This window comes from Plecotus auritus (assembly GCF_963455305.1).
Source record: "Plecotus auritus genome assembly, chromosome: 8".
NCBI classification, from domain to species: Eukaryota; Metazoa; Chordata; class Mammalia; order Chiroptera; family Vespertilionidae; genus Plecotus; species Plecotus auritus.
The window spans coordinates 95,685,470-95,708,704 of record NC_137782.1 but is presented as its reverse complement, the minus strand read 5'-3'; the positions used below and the strand labels follow the sequence as shown (position 1 = coordinate 95,708,704).

At 53.6% G+C, this 23,235-nt stretch overlaps 1 protein-coding gene across 7 annotated transcripts in view; it reads right to left on the bottom strand.

Moving 5' to 3' along the window:
• The window catches only part of PHACTR3 (phosphatase and actin regulator 3), a 157,554-nt gene that overhangs the window by 22,588 nt on the left and 111,731 nt on the right, over positions 1 to 23,235 (bottom strand). For all 7 annotated transcript variants that reach the window (XM_080684765.1, XM_080684763.1, XM_080684768.1 and 4 more), the window contains 4 exons: positions 21,583 to 21,795; positions 19,212 to 19,386; positions 18,320 to 18,567; positions 5,299 to 5,452 (listed from right to left, as the gene is read on the bottom strand). In XM_080684765.1, the coding sequence (XP_080540891.1) occupies positions 5,299 to 5,452; positions 18,320 to 18,567; positions 19,212 to 19,386; positions 21,583 to 21,795 (790 nt within the window). The remainder of the gene's footprint in view (positions 1 to 5,298; positions 5,453 to 18,319; positions 18,568 to 19,211; positions 19,387 to 21,582; positions 21,796 to 23,235) is intronic.

The following is a 23,235-nucleotide window of genomic DNA, read 5'->3' as shown; positions in this document are numbered from 1 at the left end:
CCCACAGTACCCTCCCCGCCCACAGAACCCTCCCCGCCCACAGAATTCTCCCCGCCCACAGTACTCTCCCCGCCCACAGTATTCTCCCGCCCACAGTACCCTCCCCGCCCACAGAACCCTCCCCGCCCACAGAACCCTCCCCGCCCACAGAACCCTCCCCGCCCACAGTACCCTCCCCGCCCACAGTACTCTCCCCGCCCACAGAACTCTCCCGCCCACAGTACTCTCCCTGCCCACAGAACCCTCCCCGCCCACAGAACCCTCCCCGCCCACAGAACCCTCCCCGCCCACAGTACTCTCCCCGCCCACAGTATTCTCCCGCCCACAGTACCCTCCCCGCCCACAGAACCCTCCCCGCCCACAGAACCCTCCCCGCCCACAGTACCCTTCCCGCCCACAGAACCCTCCCCGCCCACAGTACCCTCCCCGCCCACAGTACCCTCCCCGCCCACAGAACCCTCCCCGCCCACAGAACCCTCCCCGCCCACAGTACCCTCCCCGCCCACAGAACCCTCCCCGCCCACAGTACCCTCCCCGCCCACAGAACCCTCCCCGCCCACAGTACCCTCCCCGCCCACAGTACTCTCCCCGCCCACAGAACTCTCCCCGCCCACAGAACTCTCCCCGCCCACAGTACCCTCCCAGGGACCTGCGCTTGCATGAGGCCCAGTGTCGACAGCCTGTTCAGCTGCAGAACAGAATGTTCAAAGACATGGGCTCCAGGGTCACCCAGTGCCTGTGTTCACATGCTAAGTGCCCCTCCTGAAGGACACACTGAGCGTGGATCGGCTCCTCACAAGGCCCCAGAGAAAAGGACCGCCCCCCCCCCTCCCCGCCGGGAGAGGTAATAGAAGGTTCCAGCAGCACTCAGGAAGGAATAACCACAATCATATCATCAACAACAGGAGAACACCAGGACCTGGCCTGCCTGCTGCTGCCCTGCCCTAGGAGCTGCTCAGCCAGTGAGCTCCTTTCACCCTCATGAGGCCTGCGGCACGCATCCCCCCCGCCCCCACCCCCCCACACAGAGGTGACAACCAGCCCAGGAGTGGCTGGGCCAGGACCATACAGCGCCCTGGAGCACCTCCTGACAGGAACACGCCTTTATGTGTCTTTACAGGGACTGCCGGGAACCTTCCCAAGGGCCGCAGGGAGAAAGGTGCCGTCACGGCCAACACTTCAACCAGGAGGGAGACTGGCAGACGGTGTCCGCACACCTCACAGGCCTTTCCCAAGCCTGTGCTCAGCCAGGAAGGAGTCTTCCGGTGTCTTCTCTGCCTCCCACGGCTCCGTGTCGGGGATGGTGGAGTCATGTCCTGCCACCAACCCTAACAGAGGCACGAAGCACTTTGCACCCAGAGGTGAGCATGTTGCTGCAGGTCTGAGTGCACCCCAAAGAAGCTAAATCAACACAAGGAAAATGCACCTGGCTGTGGGACCCTGGGCAAATCCCTTAACCTCTCAGTAACACTTAGTTTTCACCCAGTATGGAGGCGCCTCAACAAATTAAAAACAGAACTCTCATATGACCCAGCAATCCCACTTTGGGGTACTTATTCAAAGAAATCCAAAACACTAACTTGAAAAGACACTTTCACTGCTATGTTATTCACAACAGCCAACACGTGGGGGCAGCCATCAGCACGCAAGTGGATGAAGAAGTGGTGCACACGTGCAATGGAATATCACTTGGCCATGAAAACATAGACATTTAGATGCATTATGCTCCGTGAAATAAGTCAGACAGAGGAAGGCAAATACCATATGATTTCACTTATGTGGACTCTAAAGAACAAAATCACTAAACAAAATAGAAACAGACTCACAGATGCAGAGAATAGACTGATGACCACCAGATGGGAGGGGGCTGGGGGACGGGCTGAAAAGGTGAAGGAATTGAGACTGGTGGTTGCAGAACAGTCACGGGGATATAAAGTACAGCACACGGAGTACAGCCCACAACGTTGTAGTCACTGTGTAATGGTGCCAGGTGTGTTAGGCTTCTTAGGGACACCTGGTAAGGGATGTAAATGTCTACATATCTGAAGCTAATGGAACAGTGATGTCAGTTGTAATTGAAAAACATTTTTTAATTTATAAAGAAAAAAAATAAGACTTAGTTTTCTGCTCTGTAGGATGGCAATGACAATAATACCTACTTTACTGGGTTCCTGTAAGGATTAAAGGAGGGAAAGTAAGCAACCCTTGTGCATAGGGTCAGCCCTTAAAACTATGTTGGCACCCTGACCGCAGATGCCTCTTACTAGTCAACGGTGTGTGCGCCTCTGTGCTGAATTCCAAGGCACGCCTACTGTGCGGGGGTGGGAGCTGGGGTCCCCAGCTTCGCCGTCACTTACACAGGTGCTGAAGGAGCGGGCCCCTGCTGAGGGGGTGGGGTTTGTCCAAAGGGGACTGAATGTACTTGGGTGCCCAGGTCCAACACAGGGTGTCAGTGGGGGTGGGGGAACACTGTGACCACTTCAACCAGAAAAGCCCCAGGAGCACTCAAAGAAATGAAATTTTAAGGATCTGGAAAAAACAAAAACACCAACTGCCCTTCAGGACATGGAGAGAATGGCACGTTGCCATGGCAACCAGAGGCTGACTTAGTCAGCAAGCGCTGGCAGGAGAACCTCAGGAAGGAGGCAAAATAAAGACAAAGGGAACCCATTAAATCCTTTCTTCAGGGAAACCAACTGGGCCGGCTGGGCTGAGTCTGACCTCCCGGCGACTTCTCACAGGCTGCTCCCTCCGTGTCAAATTCGGGGGGTGCTTTTCCATTTTTTGAACACGACAAACATCCAAGGAGCTACTACCACATTCTAAATCCAGGTGTAAAATTACAGTCTCTGGGTAACGGAGGACATGGAGGCTCCCCACATGACTTCCTGGTGCCCGGCTACCCTCTGCACCACAGCAGGAGGGGTCCTGCCTCTCCACTCAGCACGGCCAACCTCGTCCTGTATCTGAATCACAGGTACAATCACGGGGTCTCACGATCTTTCCTTAAATTAATTCACTTAATAATCTACTTTGAAGGAGAACGTGGCTCCTCTATGAAATACAAAATCATTGTGCAGTGGGCTCTGCAAAAATAATCTCGTGAGTAAATATGTTTTTCACCTCTGAGTAGCGAAGGGTTTTTGAAACATGGCAAAGACAGGGTGAGCGATACTCTATAACAGAGGCCAGCAAACTTTGTGGGCCTGTGTTTGTAAATAAAGTTTTGTTGGCACAATTATGCATTATATTCAGTCCATGCTGCCCGCTAACCCAGCACCCAGGGCCGCAGCAGTGCTACAATAGCAGACTGTGTAGGTACAGGAGACACGGGCCCACACAGCCACACCGTCGCAACCTGGCCCCTCGAATCAAAAGTCTGCTGGCACCTAAGGTATCTGATTGGTAACCTGTGACCTTAAAAGTGCCAAATGCTGCACATACAAGGGAAGCAAACAAAACAAAAATGCAAGTCTCTCACGGGGAGGACTACGTAATTCAGAGAACTGACACAGGGATAGAACCAGTGCTTCCACAGCAATCCTACAATGTAACAATGAAGAACACCGAAGGAAAAGACTTAAAAAGAAGAAGAAACCAAAAGAGCTGATACACACTGAAAAACTGTTGATCTCACTAAAAATGAGAAATGACCAAGTAAAACTTGTGTGACTGCACCTGCATCAGTGAGCCGGGGCTCATTGCGCTGAGACAGTGAGCACCACGTAGCTGGGCGGCAGGAAATGGGAAGCCTCTGAACCTAGCCCAGACCCTAAACCTAGCCCTAACCCTAACCCAGGCCCTAACGGGACCCTGACCCTAGCCCTAGCCCTAACCCAGAAACTCACCGGGACCCTGACCCTAGCCCTAGCCCTAACCCTAACCCTAACCCTAACCCAGAACCTGACCAGGACTCTGATCCTAGCCCTAGCCCTAACCCTACCCTAATCCAAATCCCAACCCTAAACCTAACCCTAACCCCAACCCTAATCCTAACCTTAACCCCAACCCTCACCCTAACCCTAACACTGACCCTAAACCTAACCAGAATCCTAACCCTAACGCTAACCCCAACCCTAACCCTAACCTTAATCCCAACCCTAACCCAACCTCAACCCCAACCCTAACCCCAACCCCAACCCTAAACCTAACACCAACCCCAACCCCAACCCTAACCCCAACCCTAACCCCAACCCCAACCCTAACCCTAACCCCAAACCTAACCCTAACCCCAACCCCAACCCCAACACCAACACCAACCCTAAACCTATCCCCAACCCCAACCTCAACCCTAACCCCAACCCTAACCCTAACCCCAAACCCAACCCTAACCCTAACCCCAACCCCAACCCTAAACCTAACCCAAACTCTAACCCCAACCCTAACCCTAACCCCAACCATAACCCTAACCCCAACCCTAACCCCAACCTCAACCCTAACCCCAACCCTAACCCCAACCCCAACCCCAACCCTAACCCGAACTCCAACCCTAACCCTAACCCCAACCCCAACCCTAAACCTAACCCCAACCCCAACCCCAACCCCAACCCTAACCCTAACCCTAACTCCAACCCCAACCCTAACCCCAACCCCAACCCTAACCCTAACCCCAACCCCAACCCTAACCCGAACTCCAACCCTAACCCGAACTCCAACCCTAACCCTAACCCTAACCCCAACCCCAACCCCAACCCCAACCCTAACCCTAACCCTAACTCCAACCCCAACCCCAACCTCAACCCTAACCCCAACCCTAACCCCAACCCCAACCCCAACCCTAACCCGAACTCCAACCCTAACCCTAACCCCAACCCCAACCCTAAACCTAACCCCAACCCCAACCCCAACCCCAACCCTAACCCTAACCCTAACTCCAACCCCAACCCTAACCCCAACCCCAACCCTAACCCTAACCCCAACCCCAACCCTAACCCGAACTCCAACCCTAACCCGAACTCCAACCCTAACCCTAACCCTAACCCTAACCCCAACCCTAACTGGCAGAGATGGAACCAGGACCGCTACTTTGAGGAGCAACGCAGCAAAGCCTGGAGAGCAGGGCAGCACGCTGTGACACCACTCCCGCAGGAGGACATGTGCAGAGGCCAAGGATGCTGCTGAGCACGTGACTGCAAGGACCAGCCCCACCACAAGGGCCAAGTGTGGGGAGTGGCGAGCCCAGCAACCCACGGAGGCGCTGCACTCAGAGCCCACGGAGGCGCCTGGGGAGAGGGGAGACTCGCGGGGCTCCACTGCGGCCAGCCTGCCAGCCTCGGCTCTGGCCCCTGGCATACTTACTTGGAGAGCTTCATCTCTATCTGCTGCCGGATTTCCTGCCGCTCCTCGTCCGTCCTCCGGGGGAAAATGTTCCGGTCCTCCAGCTCCTGCTTGCTGGGCCGGTTCCTCAGTCTCACGGCCAGCAGCTCCTTCTTGCATTTCCTCGGCAGAGTTCCTGGGGGAGCCAGGGAGGGGGCAGCAGAGACAGTGTTAGGGCATGCAGGCGTGTCCCTGCAGCCCTCACCTGCCTGGGGAAGGGGTGTGGACAGAGGGGCACTGTCAGCTTGTGGTGACTTCCAGGGGAACAGCGGGTGACAGGGATGGCAACGGGACGGCCATCTCCCACTTCTATGGTGGCGGGTCGGTCACATGGCCAAGTCTCCAGGGCCAGTGCTGGGTGACACCAGTTGCCCCAGCTAATTATTAATAGCACCCACTTGTTTTTTTCAAAAATGTCCACGTTTAGGTCATAACTTACAGTTTCTTTGCCCATGGCAACCCTCCCCACTGCCCACTACCCTCTGGCCAGGTGGCTCTTTCAGTTCCTGGAACGTCCCCCCTGGTCCACACCCATGTCCGTCCTCCGCAGGGACCTGCTCTGCCACATCGTCTGGGGCTGGCCTCTTGCTGAGCCCTGTGCCAGCCTCGAACCATCTCCTCAGACAGGTCCGCCGGGGCTCTGTCACTATCACCCCCATTAACTCTGCCCTCATCTGCCTCTCTGTTGTTAGTTTATTCGGTCTCTCCCATGAGACTTGAACTTCAACTGTCACCTGCCCTCCAGGTCCCAGGACAGTGTTGGCAAAGTAGGTTATTAATGATCGCTGCTGAGTGAAGAGATGGGGTGGGGCTGGCTCAGGGTCCAGGAGGCGGAGGCAAGCCTGTGTTCTGCACATGTCAAGTCAGGGGGTGGAATCTGGGCAAGAGTAAGATCCTGGGGAACATGCCCTAGCCCCGTGGTCGGCAAACTGCGGCTCGCGAGCCACATGTGGCTCTTTGGCCCCTTGAGTGTGGCTCTTCCACAAAATACCACGGCCTGGACGAGTCTATTTTGAAGTGGTGTTAGAAGAAGTTTAAGTTTAAAAAATTTGGCTCTCAAAAGAAATTTCAATCGTTGTACTGTTGATATTTGGCTCTGTTGACTAATGAGTTTGCTGACCACTGCCCTAGCCAGTTTGGCTCAGTGGATAGAACGTTGGCCTGTGGACTGAAGGGTCCCAGGTTTGATTCCCAGGTCAAGGGCACATACCTGGGTTGTGGGCTTGATCCCCAGGAGAGGGCGTGCAAGAGGCAGCCCATCAATGACTCCCTCATCATCAATGTTTCTCTCTCTCTCCCTCCCCCTTCCTTTCTGAAATCAATAAAAATATATTTTTAAAAAAGGGTCCTAGGGGACAGAATGTCTGGACTCACTTCAGAGCAGGACTGGAGTGTGGCTGCAAGCGCAGGCGGGGGTCACTCAGCTGGGAAATGGGGTGTCCAGCTCACTGACCCTCCTGAACAGCAGAGCCCCACCTGCCCTCACAAAGGGTGACATAGACCGCAGGTGTGTAGGGTGTGTTGCTGGGAGCATAGATTTAAATCCTGGGGCTAAAACCATCACCCCACATGGTCTCTCCCACAATAGTTTGAAGACAAACTATTTCTTAAGAAAAAAGTCTTCCAAAAGAAAGTCAATTCCTCATGTGGGAGATGAAAATTCAAAGAAATAAGTCTAATAACATGATGGTTTAACAGAAGGTTGGGATGAAGTAAAACAAAAAGTTGGACTCAGCTGAGGCTTGGATTTCTAATCTGAAATAGTTTATGTGCTTTATAGAGAAAAGAGAAAAATAATGACCCCCAAAACCATGTCAGCAAGGGCTCCAGCCTGACTTGCTGTCCCAGCTCTGTGGCGGGCACGGGCCCTGTGCTTACAGAGCCATGAAGACCCTGAAGGGCTGCGTGTTTGTCTCAGCGGGTCCTGACTGCGTGCTTGTCTCAGCGGGTCCTGACTGCGTGCTTGTCTCAGCGGGTCCTGACTGCGTGCTTGTCTCAGCGGGTCCTGACTGCGTGCTCTGAGGGAGACTGGCTATGGTGGCATCGCGAGTCAAAGGCACTTCAAAGGGACCAAGCCGTCGTGAATGTCAAGGGTCTAACCCATGGCGGGAAGGGACTGCCATTCCCAGAGAACTAGAATATGCTTAACCACAAAACTATGCTGACTGTAGCTAACCGTTTCCGCTTTTGATCAAGTCCCTAAGCCTACGCAAATATATCAGGTGTGTCATTACAAACTTCAGTCTCATTTGTCCTTAACTGAAGACCCTTTCACCAGAGATCTCCAGATGTAACTGATAATTCACCCACATGACATCTGTGTATGGGCCAAGTCCTCCTCTGCTCACCATCCAGCCTCCATGAACGTACTGGGCACACAGTAGGGCTGCAACAAACACACTTCAGGTCTTCCCAAGGCATCAGGAGGTTACCAGGTTTTGCTACTTAAAAGTCAGCAAAGGACATTTCCAAACACATAGCTTAAAACGAGCAGTTTTCATGAATGGAGAGGTGCACCTACCCAACTGGTGCGAGAGCCTGGCCAGCACGTGGCCCAGGGCACACTGGATAGCCAGGTGGCTGAGAACCAGCCAGGACACCCTTCTGTCCAGACTGGGGGCCAGCAATCTCCTTCCAAAGGCTCCCAAAAATCCCTGCTGGCCGAGCTTTGGGCCAGAAGTCCTACCTCCAGGAGTCTGCCTCCCAAAACAAATGGATGAGCACATAAAAGACACCTACAGGAGGACCATCGGTTCATTTATGAATGTGAGAAATGAAGCCACCTAGATTTTCCACAAGAGGGGACTTGTACCATCTGAATATGGTGAGCCTAGGAAGACAGTGGTGGCAGAGGTCCCTGAGGGACAAAGACATTAATGATGAGGTTGTGAGAAGCAACGTGTAGAAAGGTGTGCTTGCGTATACGTACAGAAATACAGTTGTGTATCTAATTGTATAAGTATATATATGATCTTACTATACACTGGCAGAGTAATGCCAGAAATGAATCATTTAACTTACTAAGTTTAGTTTCCTGTATTTTTTTAACCCTGAATTATAGTTTTCTGAAATTAAGTAATTGTTTAAAAATAAAAACTTTCAATCCAGAGATGGAGAAGCATCAATCAGACTGTCAAAACTCAGAGGGAAGGCAGGGGAGGGTAGGGGGAAGGGGGAGAGATCAACCAAAGGACTTATATGCATGCATATACTGGTAAGCCTAACCAATGGACACAACCCCAACCCTAACCCTAACCCTAACCCCAACCCCAACCCCAACCCCAACACTAACCCTAACCCTAACCCCAACCCCAACCCTAACCCTAACCCCAACCCTAACCCTAACCCCAACCCCAACCTTAAACCTAACCCCAACCCCAACCCCAACCCTAAGGGGGTGAGGGCATGAGTGGGGGGAGTGTGGGGGAGCAATGGGGGGGGTAAGGACACATATGTAATAGCTTAATCAATAAAGAAAAAATAGACACAAATAGATTGAAAGGACATAGGAGAATGATATTCCAATCTAAAACTAATCAGAAGAAAGCTGCAGTGTCTGCTACTGTCAGACAAGCAAAGAGCCATACCAGGAACAAAGACAGGTCTCTCACAGCAATAAGGGGATGACGTCAGGAAGGCAGACTGATCCTAAATGCTTATGACCCTATTAAGTGGTTCAAATGCATGAAGCAGAAACTGACAGGTTAGAGACAGGAAATAGACTAGTCACAGTTGGAGATGTCGAAACTTCCAAGCAGCAGGCAGAATGGGCAGGCAGACGTGTGAGGATGAAGTGGGTGTGAACACCATTCTCAAGCAATTGGATTTGACTAACATTTATAAAAACACTAGAGGCCCGGTGCACAAAATTCGTGCATGGGGGGGAGGTGTCCCTCAGCCCAGCCTGCACCCTCTCCAATCTGGGACCCCTCGAGGGATGTCTGACTGCCCGTTTAGGCCCGATCCTACCAGGATCGGGCCTAAACGGGCAGTCGGATATCCCTCTCACAATCCAGGACTGCTGGCTCCCAACTGCTCGCCTGCCTGCCTTCCTGATTGCCCCTAACCACTTCTGCCTGTCAGCCTGATCACCCCCTAACCACTCCCCTGCCAGCCTGATTGATGCCTAACTGCTCCCCTGCCAGCCTGATTTCCCCTAACTGCCCTCCCCTGCAAGCCTGGTCACCCCTAACTGCCCTCCCCTGCAGGCCTGGTCCCCCCTAACTGCTCTTCCCTGCAGGCCTGGGTCCTTCCCAACTACCTTTCCCTGCAGGCTTGGTTGCCCCCAACTTCCCTCATCTGCTGGCCTGTTCACCCCTAACTGCCCTCCCCTGCAGGGTTGATCACCCCCAACTACCCTCTCTTGCAGGACTGGTCCCTCCCAACTTCCCTCCTCTGCTGGCCTGATCGCCCCCAACTGCCCTCCCTTGCAGGCCTGGTCCCTCCCAACTTTCCTCTTCTGCTGGCCTGATCGCCCCCAACTGCCCTCCCTTGCAGGCCTGGTCCCTCCCAACTGCCCTCCCCTGCTGGCCATCTTGTGGTGGCCATCTTGTGTCCACATGGGGGCAGCCATCTTTGACCACATGGGGGCAGCCATCTTGTGTGTTGGAGTGATGGTCAATTTGTATATTACTCTTTTATTAGGTAGGATAGAGGCCTGGTGCATGGGTGGGGGCCAGCTGGTTTGCCCTGAAGGGTGTCCTGGATCAGGGTGGGGGTTCCCTTGGGGCATGAGTCGGCCTGGGTGAGGGGCCTGTGGTGGTTTGCAGGCCGGCCACGCCCCCCGGCCACCCAAGTGGAGGCCCTGGTATCTGGGATTTATATATCTTCTATAATTGAAACTTTGTAGCCTTGAGCAGAAGAAGCTTGGCTTCCTCCATCGCCGGGGGCAACTCAAGCCTCCTGCTCTCTCCAGCTCCATGGCTGCTGCCATTTTTGTTGGGATTTATTTATCTTCTATAATTGAAACTTTGTAGCCTTGACTAGAGGCCTGGGCCGGCCAGGGTGTGCGGGAAGTTTGGCTTCCTCCATTGCCTGGGAAACCCAAGCCTCCTGCTCGCTCCGTGGCCTTAGCCATCTTGGTTGGGTTAATTTGCATACTCACTCCTGAATGGCTGGTGGGCATGGCTTGTGAGTGTAGTGGAGGTATGGTCAATGTGCATATTACTCTTTTATTAGATAGGATGCTACCCCAAACCAAAAAATACACATTCTTTAAAGTGCACTGTGACCTTTATTTTTTTTTTTAAATATATTTTATTGGTATTTCACAGAGAGGAAGGGAGAGGGACAGAGAGCCAGAAACATCGATGAGAGAGAAACATCGATCAGCTGCCTCCTGCACACCTCCCACTGAGGATGTGCCCGCAACCAAGATACATGCCCTTGACCGGAATCGAACCCGGGACCTTTCAGTCCGCAGGCCGATGCTCTATCCACTGAGCCAAACCGGTTTCGGCGCACTGTGACCTTTAGCAAGAGAAACCATATTCTGGACCGCACGACATCTTCGTACATTTAAAAGTACTCAGGTCACACTAAGCATGTGCTCTGCTCGAGTGCGATTGAATTGGAAATCAAGAATAAAAATATCTCTAGAAAAATACCCAACTCTTTGGAAACTAAATAAAAAACTTTTGAATAATCCATAGTTTCAAGAAGAAATCAAAGGGGAAATTAGAAAGCATTTTGAAGTAAATAAAAATACAACCTATCTTAAGGGTTTTGGGGGAAAGATTTACAGCACCAAATGTCGCTATTAGAAAAGAAGAAAGGACTCAAATCAGTGCCCTCAGAGTCCATCTCAACAAACTAGGAAAGGAAGAGCAAATAAAATCAAGGAAGTAGAAAAACTAATAAGGATCAGAGCAGAAACCAATAAAATCAAACAGAAAACAACAAAGAAAATATTTGAATCCAAGAGCTGGTTCTTTGAGAAGAGCAATAAAATTGATCAAACTGCCCAATCGGCATTGCTCAGTGGTTAGCATCGACCTATGAACTAGCAGTCAGGGTTCAATTTCCCGTTGGTCGAGGCACCTGCCTGGGTTGTGAGCTTGATCTCCAGCAGGGGGCGTGCAGGAGGCAGCCAATCAATGATTCTCTCTCCCTCTCCCTTCCTCTCTGAGATCAATAAAAAGATATTTTAAAAAACCATTTGATCAAACTTAGCCAGACTTATCGGGGAGGCGGGTGAATGAGAGAACCCGATGTCAGGAAGCGGAGGGCAGTAGCTGCCTCTGGTTCTGTGCCAGCCCTCGAGGCTCACTCAGGAAGAAATATAGCACCAAAACAGGCCTACCACTATCAACAAATGTAATTTCCAGTTAAAAACCTTCCTCCACATACAAGTAGAACCCCTGCAGGGCCAGATGGGTGTTCTCATAAACTCTGTGAAACACGTTGAGAAGTAAACAACAATTCTATACACATTATTCTAGAACATCGAAGCAAAGGGGATACTTAAAACTCATGCCATCAGGCTAGAGTTCTCTGGGATGTCAAGACCAGAAAAGAGAATTAAAGAAAATGAAAGACTAACAGCTCCTATGAACATCGATGTAAAATTCTAAACAAAATTTCAGCAAATCATTTCGACAGCTAAAGTGCAAACCCACCCTGACCAGCTGGGAGCGAGGGGGCCCGGCACTTGAAAAGCAACCACCATCACTCTCCAGATCAACAAACTTCAAAGGAGAAGCCATGTGATGACCTTAACAGCCATGCTTTGACCTCGGGCCTGGCTTTGGCCCGGAGCTGAAAGGGACCCAAGAGACTTGGCCTGGGAAGTAAGGGGAGGGATAGTGCCGTTCGGGGAGACGTGAGCTGCCCTGGATCCCAGCAGAGGTCTGGCTCAGAGAAGCATGTTCTCTCACTCAGGCACAGAAATGACACATGCTCGTTGCGAACAGCTCACAGCTAACAGCTGTGGTGGAAGATCACCTCCCCGCACCCCCTCGTACCTCCAGAAACCACCACCAGAGCTCCGCCCATTCTCCTTCCAGACCTGCGTCTACTCAATCAACGCTCACAGTCCCCGCTGACTTCACTTCCCCCTGTGACTCCCACTCCACACCATGCCCACAGCATGGCCGAGCTCAGGCGTCAGGTTCGGGTTCCCGGCAGCACGTTCTTCAGAGTGTGGATGCCACGCTGCCTCATCACTTGCGGGTCCAGCCCACCGAGAATGGACATCTGGGGGCTGTTTGGTTTTGCTCTTTTACCAAAGCTGTAGGGAATGTCCTCATTCCGTGTTTCCCTGCACATGTATGAATATTTCATCAGCCCCATCCCTGGGACGGGCAGGACTGCGAGCCAAGGCCGCTGCCTCTTTCAGGTCTCCATGGGCACGTCTGGTCCCGCTCCACCCACGTCCTGGCTAGCTGCTGCTTCCAGAACCGGTCCTGGGCACCCTCTGGGGAGGAGGAGGAAATAATGTACAAACGGGAACACAAGGCCAAGGGGCTCTAGCGTTAGAAAGGAACTCGCCATCTTTCTCTCAATTATTCTCACTTTGGAGCGCACCCTAAGGATAATTATGGAGATGCACAAAATCGTAGCGGCAAGGATGCCAGCGTGTCCTCCCATTGCTAATGCAGCTGTTTCCCACTCAAAATGACAACGCTGGAACCTGGTGGGCACAGGCCGTGTGGGCTCACGTGCCAGCCTTTGACGCTGAGTGGGAGGAGGGACAGGTGTCAGGAGAGAGAGGAGGCCGGCAGGGTTGACGCCCTGTCCTGGCCACAGGAGTCCCTGCATGCGACTCCTGTCTTCACACAAGCAGGGACACTGTGGGGCCATCTTCAGCTGCTGTGAAATCCTCATTTCAGAGATTATACTTTTTAATTCTAGAATTTGCATTGGGTTCTCTCTGATAGTTTCTGTTTCTCTGCTAAGATCCTCCATCTGTTTATTCACCTTGTCCTTGAAGACCCTGGACATGCTCCCAGGCCGGGTCTTCCATGGTTTGAACATGATCCTTACTCCGAAACACGCTGTTACTCCTTAGGCCTGGGTTTCCTGAGGTTTCCAGAGACTGTCTGGACCTCTCAGTCACAGCAGGCTTGGTAGAAGACAGCTGTGTCCACACGCGGCTCCCGGGAAACTCCCTCTGCACCCGTGAGGCAGGCGAGTGGGAAAGGCAAATAGTTTCAGTGCCACTATGAAAAGTTTTGAACTTGAGAGCCTTTTAAAAGTCTCAGAGACCTCCTCCCGCAGGGTCCCGGGAAGGAAAAAAGAGAGACTGACTGCGTGCTTATGGGGCTGTCTTCACTGCCTGGGCTGGGGTCACCATTCAGCTCTGGGATCACCAGTCAGCTGCCACGCCCATGGGTGCCAAGTCCGTGGACTACACAGGCACAGCCCAGCCTGGCCAACACCCATGCACACACTCTCTCATCCAGGTCCCTGTTCCACAAACCCCAGCTGTCGTGCAGCCCATGCTGCCATTGGGGCGAGGCCACACTCTGCTTGCGGCCACCGCCTTGCACCCCCACAAAACACCCCAGGCCTCAGAACAGCCCACGTGGGGCTCCCTTTCATGGAGGACAGTCCCACATGACCTGCTGTCTGAGGTCCCAAACAACGGGCTCCTATACCCCATCCAGTGTTTAAGTGGTTTCCATGTGAGGGCAGCTACCAGAAGCAGATCAGCTTAAAAAATAAATCTAGACACAGACTATACGCTTTACAAAGTGGATCACAGACCTAAATGTAAAATCAAAACTACAAAACTCCTAATTTAACAAAGGAAAAAACCTAGGTGACTGAATATGGAGGTGACTCTTTATGTAACACTGTCAAAGGTGCCAGCCAATGAAAGAAAGAATTGATAAGCTGGACCTCATTAAAATTAAAAACTTCTCCTCTGCAATAGACAGTGTCAAGAGAATTAGAAGAGAAACCACAGACTGGGAGAAAATATTTGCAAAAGAAATATCTGATAAAAGACTATAACAAGCTTGGCCAGTGTGGCTCAGTGGTTGGGCATTGGCCCATGCACCAAGAGGTCACTGGTTCAATTCCCAGTTAGGGCGCATGACCAGATTGTGGGCTCGATCCCCAGTAGGGGGTGTGCAGGAGGCAGCCTATCAATGTTTCTCTCTCATTGATGTTTCTCTCTCTCTCTTCTCCCTCTCTATTCCTCTCTAAAAATCAATAAAAACATATTTTAAAGAAAAGACTATTATCCAAAATATATACAAACTCTTAAAATTCAACCATAAGAAAACAACCCAATAGAAAAATGGGCTCAAACCTTCACAGACCCCTCACCAAAGGAGACACACAGGTGGCAAATAACCAATGAAAAGGTTCTCCACATCCCATGTCATTGGGGAAGTGCAATGAGATTCCACTGCACACCTGTCAGCACGGCCCAAACCCAGAGCTGACACCACCAAGTGCTGGCGAGGACAGGGAGCAGCGGGGCTCTCGGTCACTGCTGGTGGGAACGCAAAATGATACACTCACTTTGGAAGACAGTTTGAAGATTTCTTACAAAATTAAATGTACATACTCTCCCCATACAATCCAGTAATCATGCTCCATTGTATTTACCCGAAGGAGTTGAAAACCGATGTCCACAGAAGAACCTGCACACAATGTTACAGCAGCTTTGTTCCTAACTGGCAGCAATTGGAAGCAACCAAGACGGCCTTCCACAAGGAAAGGGCTAAATCAACAGTGGTCCATCCAGACAATGGACTGTTAATCAGAGCTAACAAGAAATGAGCTATCAAGCCATGCACAGGCATGCGGGAATCTTAAATGCACGTTACGGAGTGAAACAGCCAATCTGAAAGAGGTGGCCACGATGCCACCTCTGTGACATTCTGGAAAGGCAAAGCTGTGGAGACACAAGAAGATCAGTGGGTGCCAGAGGCTGAGGGGGAGGGCTGAATTGGCAGAGTACAGGGTTTTAGGGCAGTGAAAATGTTCCACACGATGCTACAATGATGGATGACACGTCGTGATACATCTGTCCAGACCAGGGGTGGGCAAACTTTTTGACTCAAGGGCCACAATGGGTTCTTAAACTGGATCGGAAGGCCGGAACAAAAGCATGGATGGAGTGTTTGTGTGAACTAATATAAATTCAAAGTAAAGGAGCGGAGGGGAGAGCAAGAGAACCCTCCGCTCTTTCGGCTCCGCGGGCCGGATAGAACAGCCGAACGAGCCGGATCCGGCCCGCGGGCAGTAGTTTGCCCACGGCTGGTCCAGACCCACAGGATGTACAACGCCGAGAGCGAACCTCATGTAAACCACAGCTCAGGTGATGGTGACATGCCAATGCGGGCTCATCGGTGGGGGTGTTGATAATGGGGGGCTATGCGGGTCTGGAAAGGCAATAGGGAAGGTATACGGGAAGTCTCTGTACCCTTCACTTAATTTTGCTATGAATCTAAAACTGCTCCATAAAACAAAACCTTTTTAAACATCATCTTTGAGAATGTCCACCCTGCGCTGCTTTTTCCTGGTGCTGACTGCACATGCAAAAGATGCCCTGTGCGCGGGCATGTGCATGTGCGTGTGTAAGTGTGCTGCGGAGTGTGTATGTGCACTGCAGGCTGTGGCGACCTGTGTGTGCGGGCATGTGCATGTGTAAGCGTGCTGCGGAGTATGTGTGCATACTGCAGGCTGTGGCAACCTGTGTGTGCGGGCATGTGCATGTGTAAGCATGCTGCACAATGCGTGTGCGCACTGCAGGCTGTGGCGACTGCACGAGGCACACACACTGCGATGAGCCTCTCCGCGCTGACCAAGACACTGTATGTGTCCTGTATGGAAACCCAAAGGTCACACTCGGCTTGAAACAGGTACATTTCACTACAACCTGGTCAAGCAGGACGCCGTCCGGTGGGTTTACAGGGCCGGCTGCTGGGATGGGGCCTCCCCAGCCCTAGAAATTGTGATGCATCTGATGCTGACGATTAGAGGATTCCAGTGGGTGAGACGATGCCTGCAGGGCTCTGGCAGCAGTAGCTCAGTGAGTAAGGAAGGAAGTAACGAACAGCACAGTTCCCATGATGAATAACAGATGAATGTGCTGCCTGGCGCCCTTTGGCCTCGGCACCACAGAGCCCCACAAACAACGAGGCAGCCCTGACAAGGGAGCGGGTTTGGACCCGGGAGAAACAAATAACCACGGATCTTTGCTGGAGCCCGCCAGGCAGCACGGAGTGGTTTATGGGTCTCTCCTACTGTGCATAACTTCCCCCACAGTGGCAGTTCATTTATAGACTTTTCTATAACCAGCACTGAATTTTTCCCTCCAAGCGTTTTGCCTCAGACATTGCTAATGGTGAGGGAGCTGTGACACATGAGAACATGATCAAAGCTAACCCTGCGTGCTGGCTTGGCTGCAGGGACTTGGGGACCCAGGTTCCGCCAGGACGGCACTGGGAGCTCAGTGAGATGGCAGGAATCTCAGCAGGCCTGACGCACAGAGGGCCTAGCCCTCGACACGGTGTTCTTGGAGCTGAGCGTGAGTTTTGACCTTGAGCCCCGGACCCGGGTGCCCACAGAAGGCCTCTGTCGGTGGAGACTCTGCTGGGAGTTGGCTGGCACTCTCAGCAGCAGTGAACGGGGCATGGTAGTCACAGCGGAGCTTCTAGAACCGGCTGACCCGCCCTGCATCCTGTCAGACCACGAACCTGTGTTCACTTAAAAACACCAGGTTGTAAGAGACAAGCCCAGGAGACTCAAGTTAGACATGCCCTGGAGAAACGGCTCATTTTCTCATGACGGCCGGGACGAGGGCTCCCTGGGCCATAATAGCCCTACTTTGCAGGCTCCATGTCCCCGTTCTCAGGGGTAGGCACAGTCCAGGTTTGGAGGCAAAGGTCCCGAACTCGGACCTGAAGACACCTGGTCAGCCAGTCAATGGAGAGACACCTGGTGCTGGGGGCCATGGGCTGGAGGAGTGACCGGGACCCATGGGTGCTCAGGCAGCATGCAGAGCCACCGGCCAGCGGCTGCTTGCCGACACTAACTTGGACCCAGGCCCTGTGAGGACCAGGGGAGCACGTAGGCACTGCCCTTGGGTGGACAACCGTCAGACGCATATGTCAGGGAATGGAAATGATCAGGAACTGATAAATTAGTGGAGAGACGGGCACCTAGTGAGATGACAAAAACTCGTGTAAAACTGCCGCTGTGTTGGAGCTCTGAGGGACATGCACAGTGCCGCCCTGGAGCCCAGGGTGAGCTGGTCATGAGGATGCAAGGAGACTGGACCTGCCAGGGCCACGGGAGCTGGTCGTCCTGAGCCCGGCCACTGGCCCCACTGCTGAGAGCCCCTCCTCTATCCATGGCTGCAACCTCACCAGGAGGAGCTTCCAGGAAGAACGATGACACATCACTCAACAGCCATCACCCACCTGGAAGGCCTGCAGCCAGGCTACCCAGACCCTCCTGCAGCGACAGTGCTGCTCAGCCGGCCTGCCCTGGCCTGGGCACCACCCCCCCATCAAGGGGGTGTCTACAGTGCTGTCTCCCCAAGTCCCCAGTCCCCAGGGTAGGACAGAGCAGTAACCGTGACATTGACCTTGAACACTGTGCAGACTGATAGAGCTGGACTTCCAGAGCGCGGGCTGTCACACGGACACCATTTCGTTGCCACTGGAACCAATCCCTCTCTCCCTCTCTTCCTCCCCATAGGTCTCATCTCGCTTTCCGTTAGCACTTTGCTCCCTTCCCCAACCCGGGCTCCTGAGCACAACCTGTGCATGCTGTGCCCAGTCAACGCCGCCTGCCGAGGCACAGTGATCTTTCCTCGCACACGTGAACACGCCACTATCAAAACAAACCCAGCTCACTCATGTCACGGTGCCTGAGCCCGTCTGTACCCCCCTTGCTCATCTTTGGAGGGGCTTCCTTCATCCTCACAGGTACAGACCCCGCCCCGTCCTCCTGGGCTATGGCAGGAGCGCCACCTCAAACTCAGGCTCGGTGCCCAGTGACACGACCTCATGGGGGCTGGACCCAGTAGGACCCCGCTCACCAGAGATGATAGAGTCATTCAGCACCTCTTCGTCCTGGTACAGGAGCAGGTCGTCCTGGAGCTCTGAGTTTACCAACAAGTTCTCCTTGTTTTCCTCTGATGCCTTGGCGGCCGCCCACTTGCCCTCCAAGGTGCCTTCCATGCTCCAGGCCTCCTCCCGCTCCTTGGCCCGCTCCACACTAGATGCTCGCGACAGGCGGACGTCCACCCGCTTCTTCGGGGACCCTTTGCTGTCCCTCCCTTGAAAACTGAATCAGAAAGGCAGGTCAGGTCAGACGCTGTCCCCTTCACCTGGAAAAGCCGCCAAGCTGATGGGCAGGGGTGCTTGTCTGGGCACTGCAATGACCCAAGTACCAGAGCGACTCCTCGGCTTCTGTCCCGAACACACAGGACAAGAAGCACAGAGGCGTGCACACATGGCATTGAGTCTGCGGCAGTGGCCACTGAGAACATGGGGCTTTGAGCAGCACAGACACACATGTAACAAAACCTGCCTCACTGCCCACAGCAAGTGCTCAGGCCAAGGCTCCCAAGAGCCAGGAAGGGCACTGTGTCTGGCGTTCCCGCCAAGCCCTGGGTGGGCCCATCACCCACTTTGCCCACCAACAACTTGCTTCTCCTTCACATGCAACAAACCACGGGAGATCAGGACCAGGGTGAGCCTCGGGAACCACCTGGGACCCCTCACAGAGCGTGACCAAGACCAGCCACAAACCAGCTACAGAGCTGGGTGCAAAATGCCAATGCCAGCTCCTTGCCAAAAAAAATGATTGAGAACTTCAAGATGGTGACACAGAGCAGTGAGCCCAGCCCAAAGACCTCCCAGGTGCACCCCACAAGCTGGCCAGCAGGGGATTTAGCACACAGGTCCCTTGGCCAAGGCAGGGCCTACCTGTCCTGACGGTGCTTGGTGGCCAGTGCCCGGTGCAGCTCCTCGATCACGCGACTGGGGGGCAGCGGCCGGTGGATCGTGGTGGGATGCGGGGACCCTGTGGGTGTGGGAAGCTGTCCTTGGAGGGGAGGGTCAGTATTCTTCCTGCTGGAGTCTTGGAGGAGCACAGCCTGGCCTGGGGAGTGAGAGGCCAAGGAGAACCTAAGTTCACGGGCACGAGCCAAGGAGCAGAGAGGACGCAGGTCCCTTCCGGGTAAGCCCGCCAATGCCGGTGTAGCTGGGCTCCCGGGGCCTGTGCCCCACTGTCCACTAGAGCCGCATAGAGCAATGCTGCCAGTGAGCTGCACCTGCCTCGGGGCCCTGTCACCACCTCTCTCGCAGGTGAGGAAACTGAGGCCCAGAAGCCAACTCCAGGTCGCGCACCTTCAGGAGGTGGCGGGGGCTGGGACTGGAACCTGGCAGGTGACCCAGGTGTAGTTGAGGTCACAGGACCCCATACAAGGAGCTGTCATCCGCTGGGCCGGGGCAGGGAAAGTTTGCTTGAGGGGTAGGTCATGCGTCTCCAGGGTCCAGGTCAGTGAAATACAGGCCATTGAGGGGGCAATTCATACAAAGGGAAGGGGGGGACTGTGGCTAACAGGAGGTGGGTCCATCTAAAGGGGACTGTTGCATATGAACTTTTCAAAAAAAGCCAGAAATTTGGACTACAGGTGAAAATTCTCCTGTGTTTATACATACTAATATCTAATACTTCAATAGACTTTAATATGTTTTAAATGTTGGCAATCCATTTTTAAAAAATATCAAACACCATATAAGCCTAGCACAGCAAGTCCGAAGTGGGATCTGGGGCAGGTGAGGATGCCCTGGGCGGGGCTGCTGTGTCTCAGATCAGAGAGTGCCCATGGGACCAGCTTGTGTGCTATCTATCCAGTGCCAGGTAAGCCCAGGTGAGGGGCCTTTGTCCTCCCTGCTGCCACCTAGTGTTCACAGGATGAAGCTAACATTTCCCCAAAGAAAAGGAAAAAGGTTGGTGGAGAAAATGAAGACACTCCCAAATGTCCTCAGCTGTGAGAGATCCCGGCCCAAGCCCTGTGGCCACCCTCCTGTCCCTTCCGCTCCTGTCCCAGTCCCCATATCCGTGGGTGCCTGGGTGACTGGGTGACGTGTCCGATTTATGCCCTGGGTGCTCCTCTATACCAGGTGAACCGACAGGGTAAATGCCGAGGGCACCGTGCGCCCGCCTGGGGGCTGTGGTCAGGACAGGCTCCTGGAAGAAGGGACAGGGATGCACTGACCTGGTGAAGTAAGAGGAAAGAACATTCTAGCAGGGAAAGCGGGGGGTGGGGTGGGCAGGCGTGTGGAGGGTATGAGCTTTGGCCCCAAACAGCTCAAGTCTCCATTAGCTGGGGGACCTGGACAAGCTGCTGGAGCCCCTGAGCCTCAGTTTCCTCCACTCAAGGACTGTGACAGGGCCATGTGCCCTCGGGGTCCTTGGGTGCCCGGGCTGGTGCACCCACATGCGGTAAGCAGTCATATTACAGGTGGAGGTCAAGGGCTGAGAGCTCGTGTCACCTCCCTGGCCTCTCTACTTTCATCTGCCACCTTTGTCCTCAAGGCTACCTGCCAGGACTCGCTCCTAAAGCAATCCCCTCCTAGGAAGGGCCTGCTCTTCCCGAAGCCAGTGCCGTCCCTGTTTCCAGCAATTATGGCACAAGAGAGCACAAGCTTGGAGAGGAAATGTCTCAACTACCTGGAATTACTCAGCTGGTATGGCCAAAGCTGCAGACGGGAGGCCTTGGGGGCCTCTGCTTGGCCATGCTGTCCTCTCTGATCACCACCCTAACCTGCCTTCCAGGACAGAGCTCATGGGAGGGAGGGAGAGATAATCAGTGAAACAGATGAACAGAGACAGTGAGAGAGACTGAGAGAGAGAGGAAGGGAAGGGAAGAGAGGAGGAGGGGAGGGGAGAATAAGTAAGGGGAGGGGAGTCAGAGAAAGAGAGAGAAACATAGGACAGACACTTGGACACCCAGACAGACAGAAAGACCTCGTCTGGGGGCTAGCTGTGTCTCATGCCCTCAGAAGGCCTCAGACCACTGCAAAGGGACTGCCCTGCTTGCTAGAGGGATCCTGAGTGGTCTGCTTCTGACAACCAGAGATCCTTACTAAGTAAGAACAGCCCTCCTGCCCCAGCTCTGCTCCCTGGACCTGCCCAGAGCCCAAAGGCCCAAGCAGCCCCCAGAAGGAGCCCCATCAGGATGGAAGGAAGGAAGGAAGGAAGGAAGGAAGGAAGGAAGGAAGGAAGGAAGGAAGGAAGGAAGGAAGGAAGGGAGATGGATGAGTGGACAGACAATGCGTTAGGACCTACCTGTGGCATTTTTTGTGGCTTTGGAGCCTGCCTTGGGCAGTGGGGTGGGCAGCAGCGGGGGACTGGGGAGCTGGCCCACGGATCTCTCCAGGGTTCTGGGAGGACTGTCCAGGGAGTCTGACCCAGCTAAGGCTTGAGAGGACTCGTCCGTGGTGGGTGGAAGGCTGCTGGTGGCGTCTGCTTCTTCACCTCTGGGTGCTGAGGGCATCTTGACTGGTTCAAAGACAAAACAGAGTTTACAAACCATGGTTCCTCTGACTGGTGAAGGTGAGCGAGGGCAGCGAGGGCAACAGGGGCGGGGGGGACTGCGGCCTGGAGCAGAATCCACAGGGGCCACTTCACATACACACTTGACCTCCTGTGAGTTCAACAATCAATAGAGCTGTCAGAAGCAGAGAGGAGGAGGAAATCATTTCAAGAGCGAGTGGTTCAGTTCCATTTTCACTCACTGGGTGGTGCCAAAGCTCCCACCTGGCCTGGGGAAAGGGGGCAGGGGAGTCGTCCACAATCACAGGTTTTGGGATCAGACACACCTGGGCTCCAGCTGGCCCCATGCACTTTCTCTGTGACTTTGGGTCAGTCACTAAACCTCTTTGTGCCTCATTTACTCGCACATCGAACTTCCATGACATCAAACTAATAACAGGGGTCCCTCACAAGACAGCTGTGACATTTAAACAAGAGATGACATGCCCTAGCTGGTTTTGCTCAATAGATAGTTGGCCTGCAGACTGAAGGGTCCCGGGTTTGATTCCAGTCAAGGGCACATGCCCAGGGTTGTGGGCTCCATCCCCAGTAGGGGATGTGCAGGAGGCAGCCAATCAGTGATTTTCTCTCATCATTGATGTTTCTATCACTCTTTCCCTCTCCCTTCCTCTCTGAAATCAATAAAAATATAGTTAAAAATAAGTAAATAATAAAATAATAATAATAAAAGAGATGACGTGTGCCTTCACGTCACAGATGCTCAAATTTAGCAGCTACTGACTTCTCAGGTCTGGTTTTCAGCAGCTCTGCCCCTCGGCACACCAGCCAGGTGAGTGATAGGGAAGGTCAGCCTACCCAGACCCCGCCCATCCTCTTCTTCCACCTGCATGTCCAGGGTCCCCCAGGAAGGGCCCCCCAACTCCCTTGAGTGCCATACTCCCCTGCTTTCTCCCAACCCATCAACCCTCCCCCTTCCACTCTCTCCATCCAGCTCAAAATTTCCACCATCCACCACAGCAAGGATCTCACCCACACCCCCCAGGTCCTCTGCCTGACTTCCTTTCCATTTAAATCTGGAAAAGCCCCACCTCTGGATGGAGCCTCCATGATCCCACCCCTGCAGAGGTGCCACAGAAGGCCCAGCCCCAGCCACCTCGGGACCTGCCCCCTAACCCCACACTCAGCACAGCTTCCACCCTCAGTCACTCTGCTTCACACCTTGCTTGGCTTTTTCCTGCTACAGTTTCCCACCTCCCTCCTGCCATGCAGCCTCACCTCCAGGTTTACAGGGGAAACTGAGGCCATCAGACAGGGGCAATCCTGTCTCTCACACAAATCTACTGTCCCTACACCCCTCCTTCCCCTCCCTCCCCCCTCCCTCCCTCCCTCCATCCCTCTCTGATGTGAGAGGCAGCCTCCTGTCCCCACCTCGGACCCCAGGTGCCC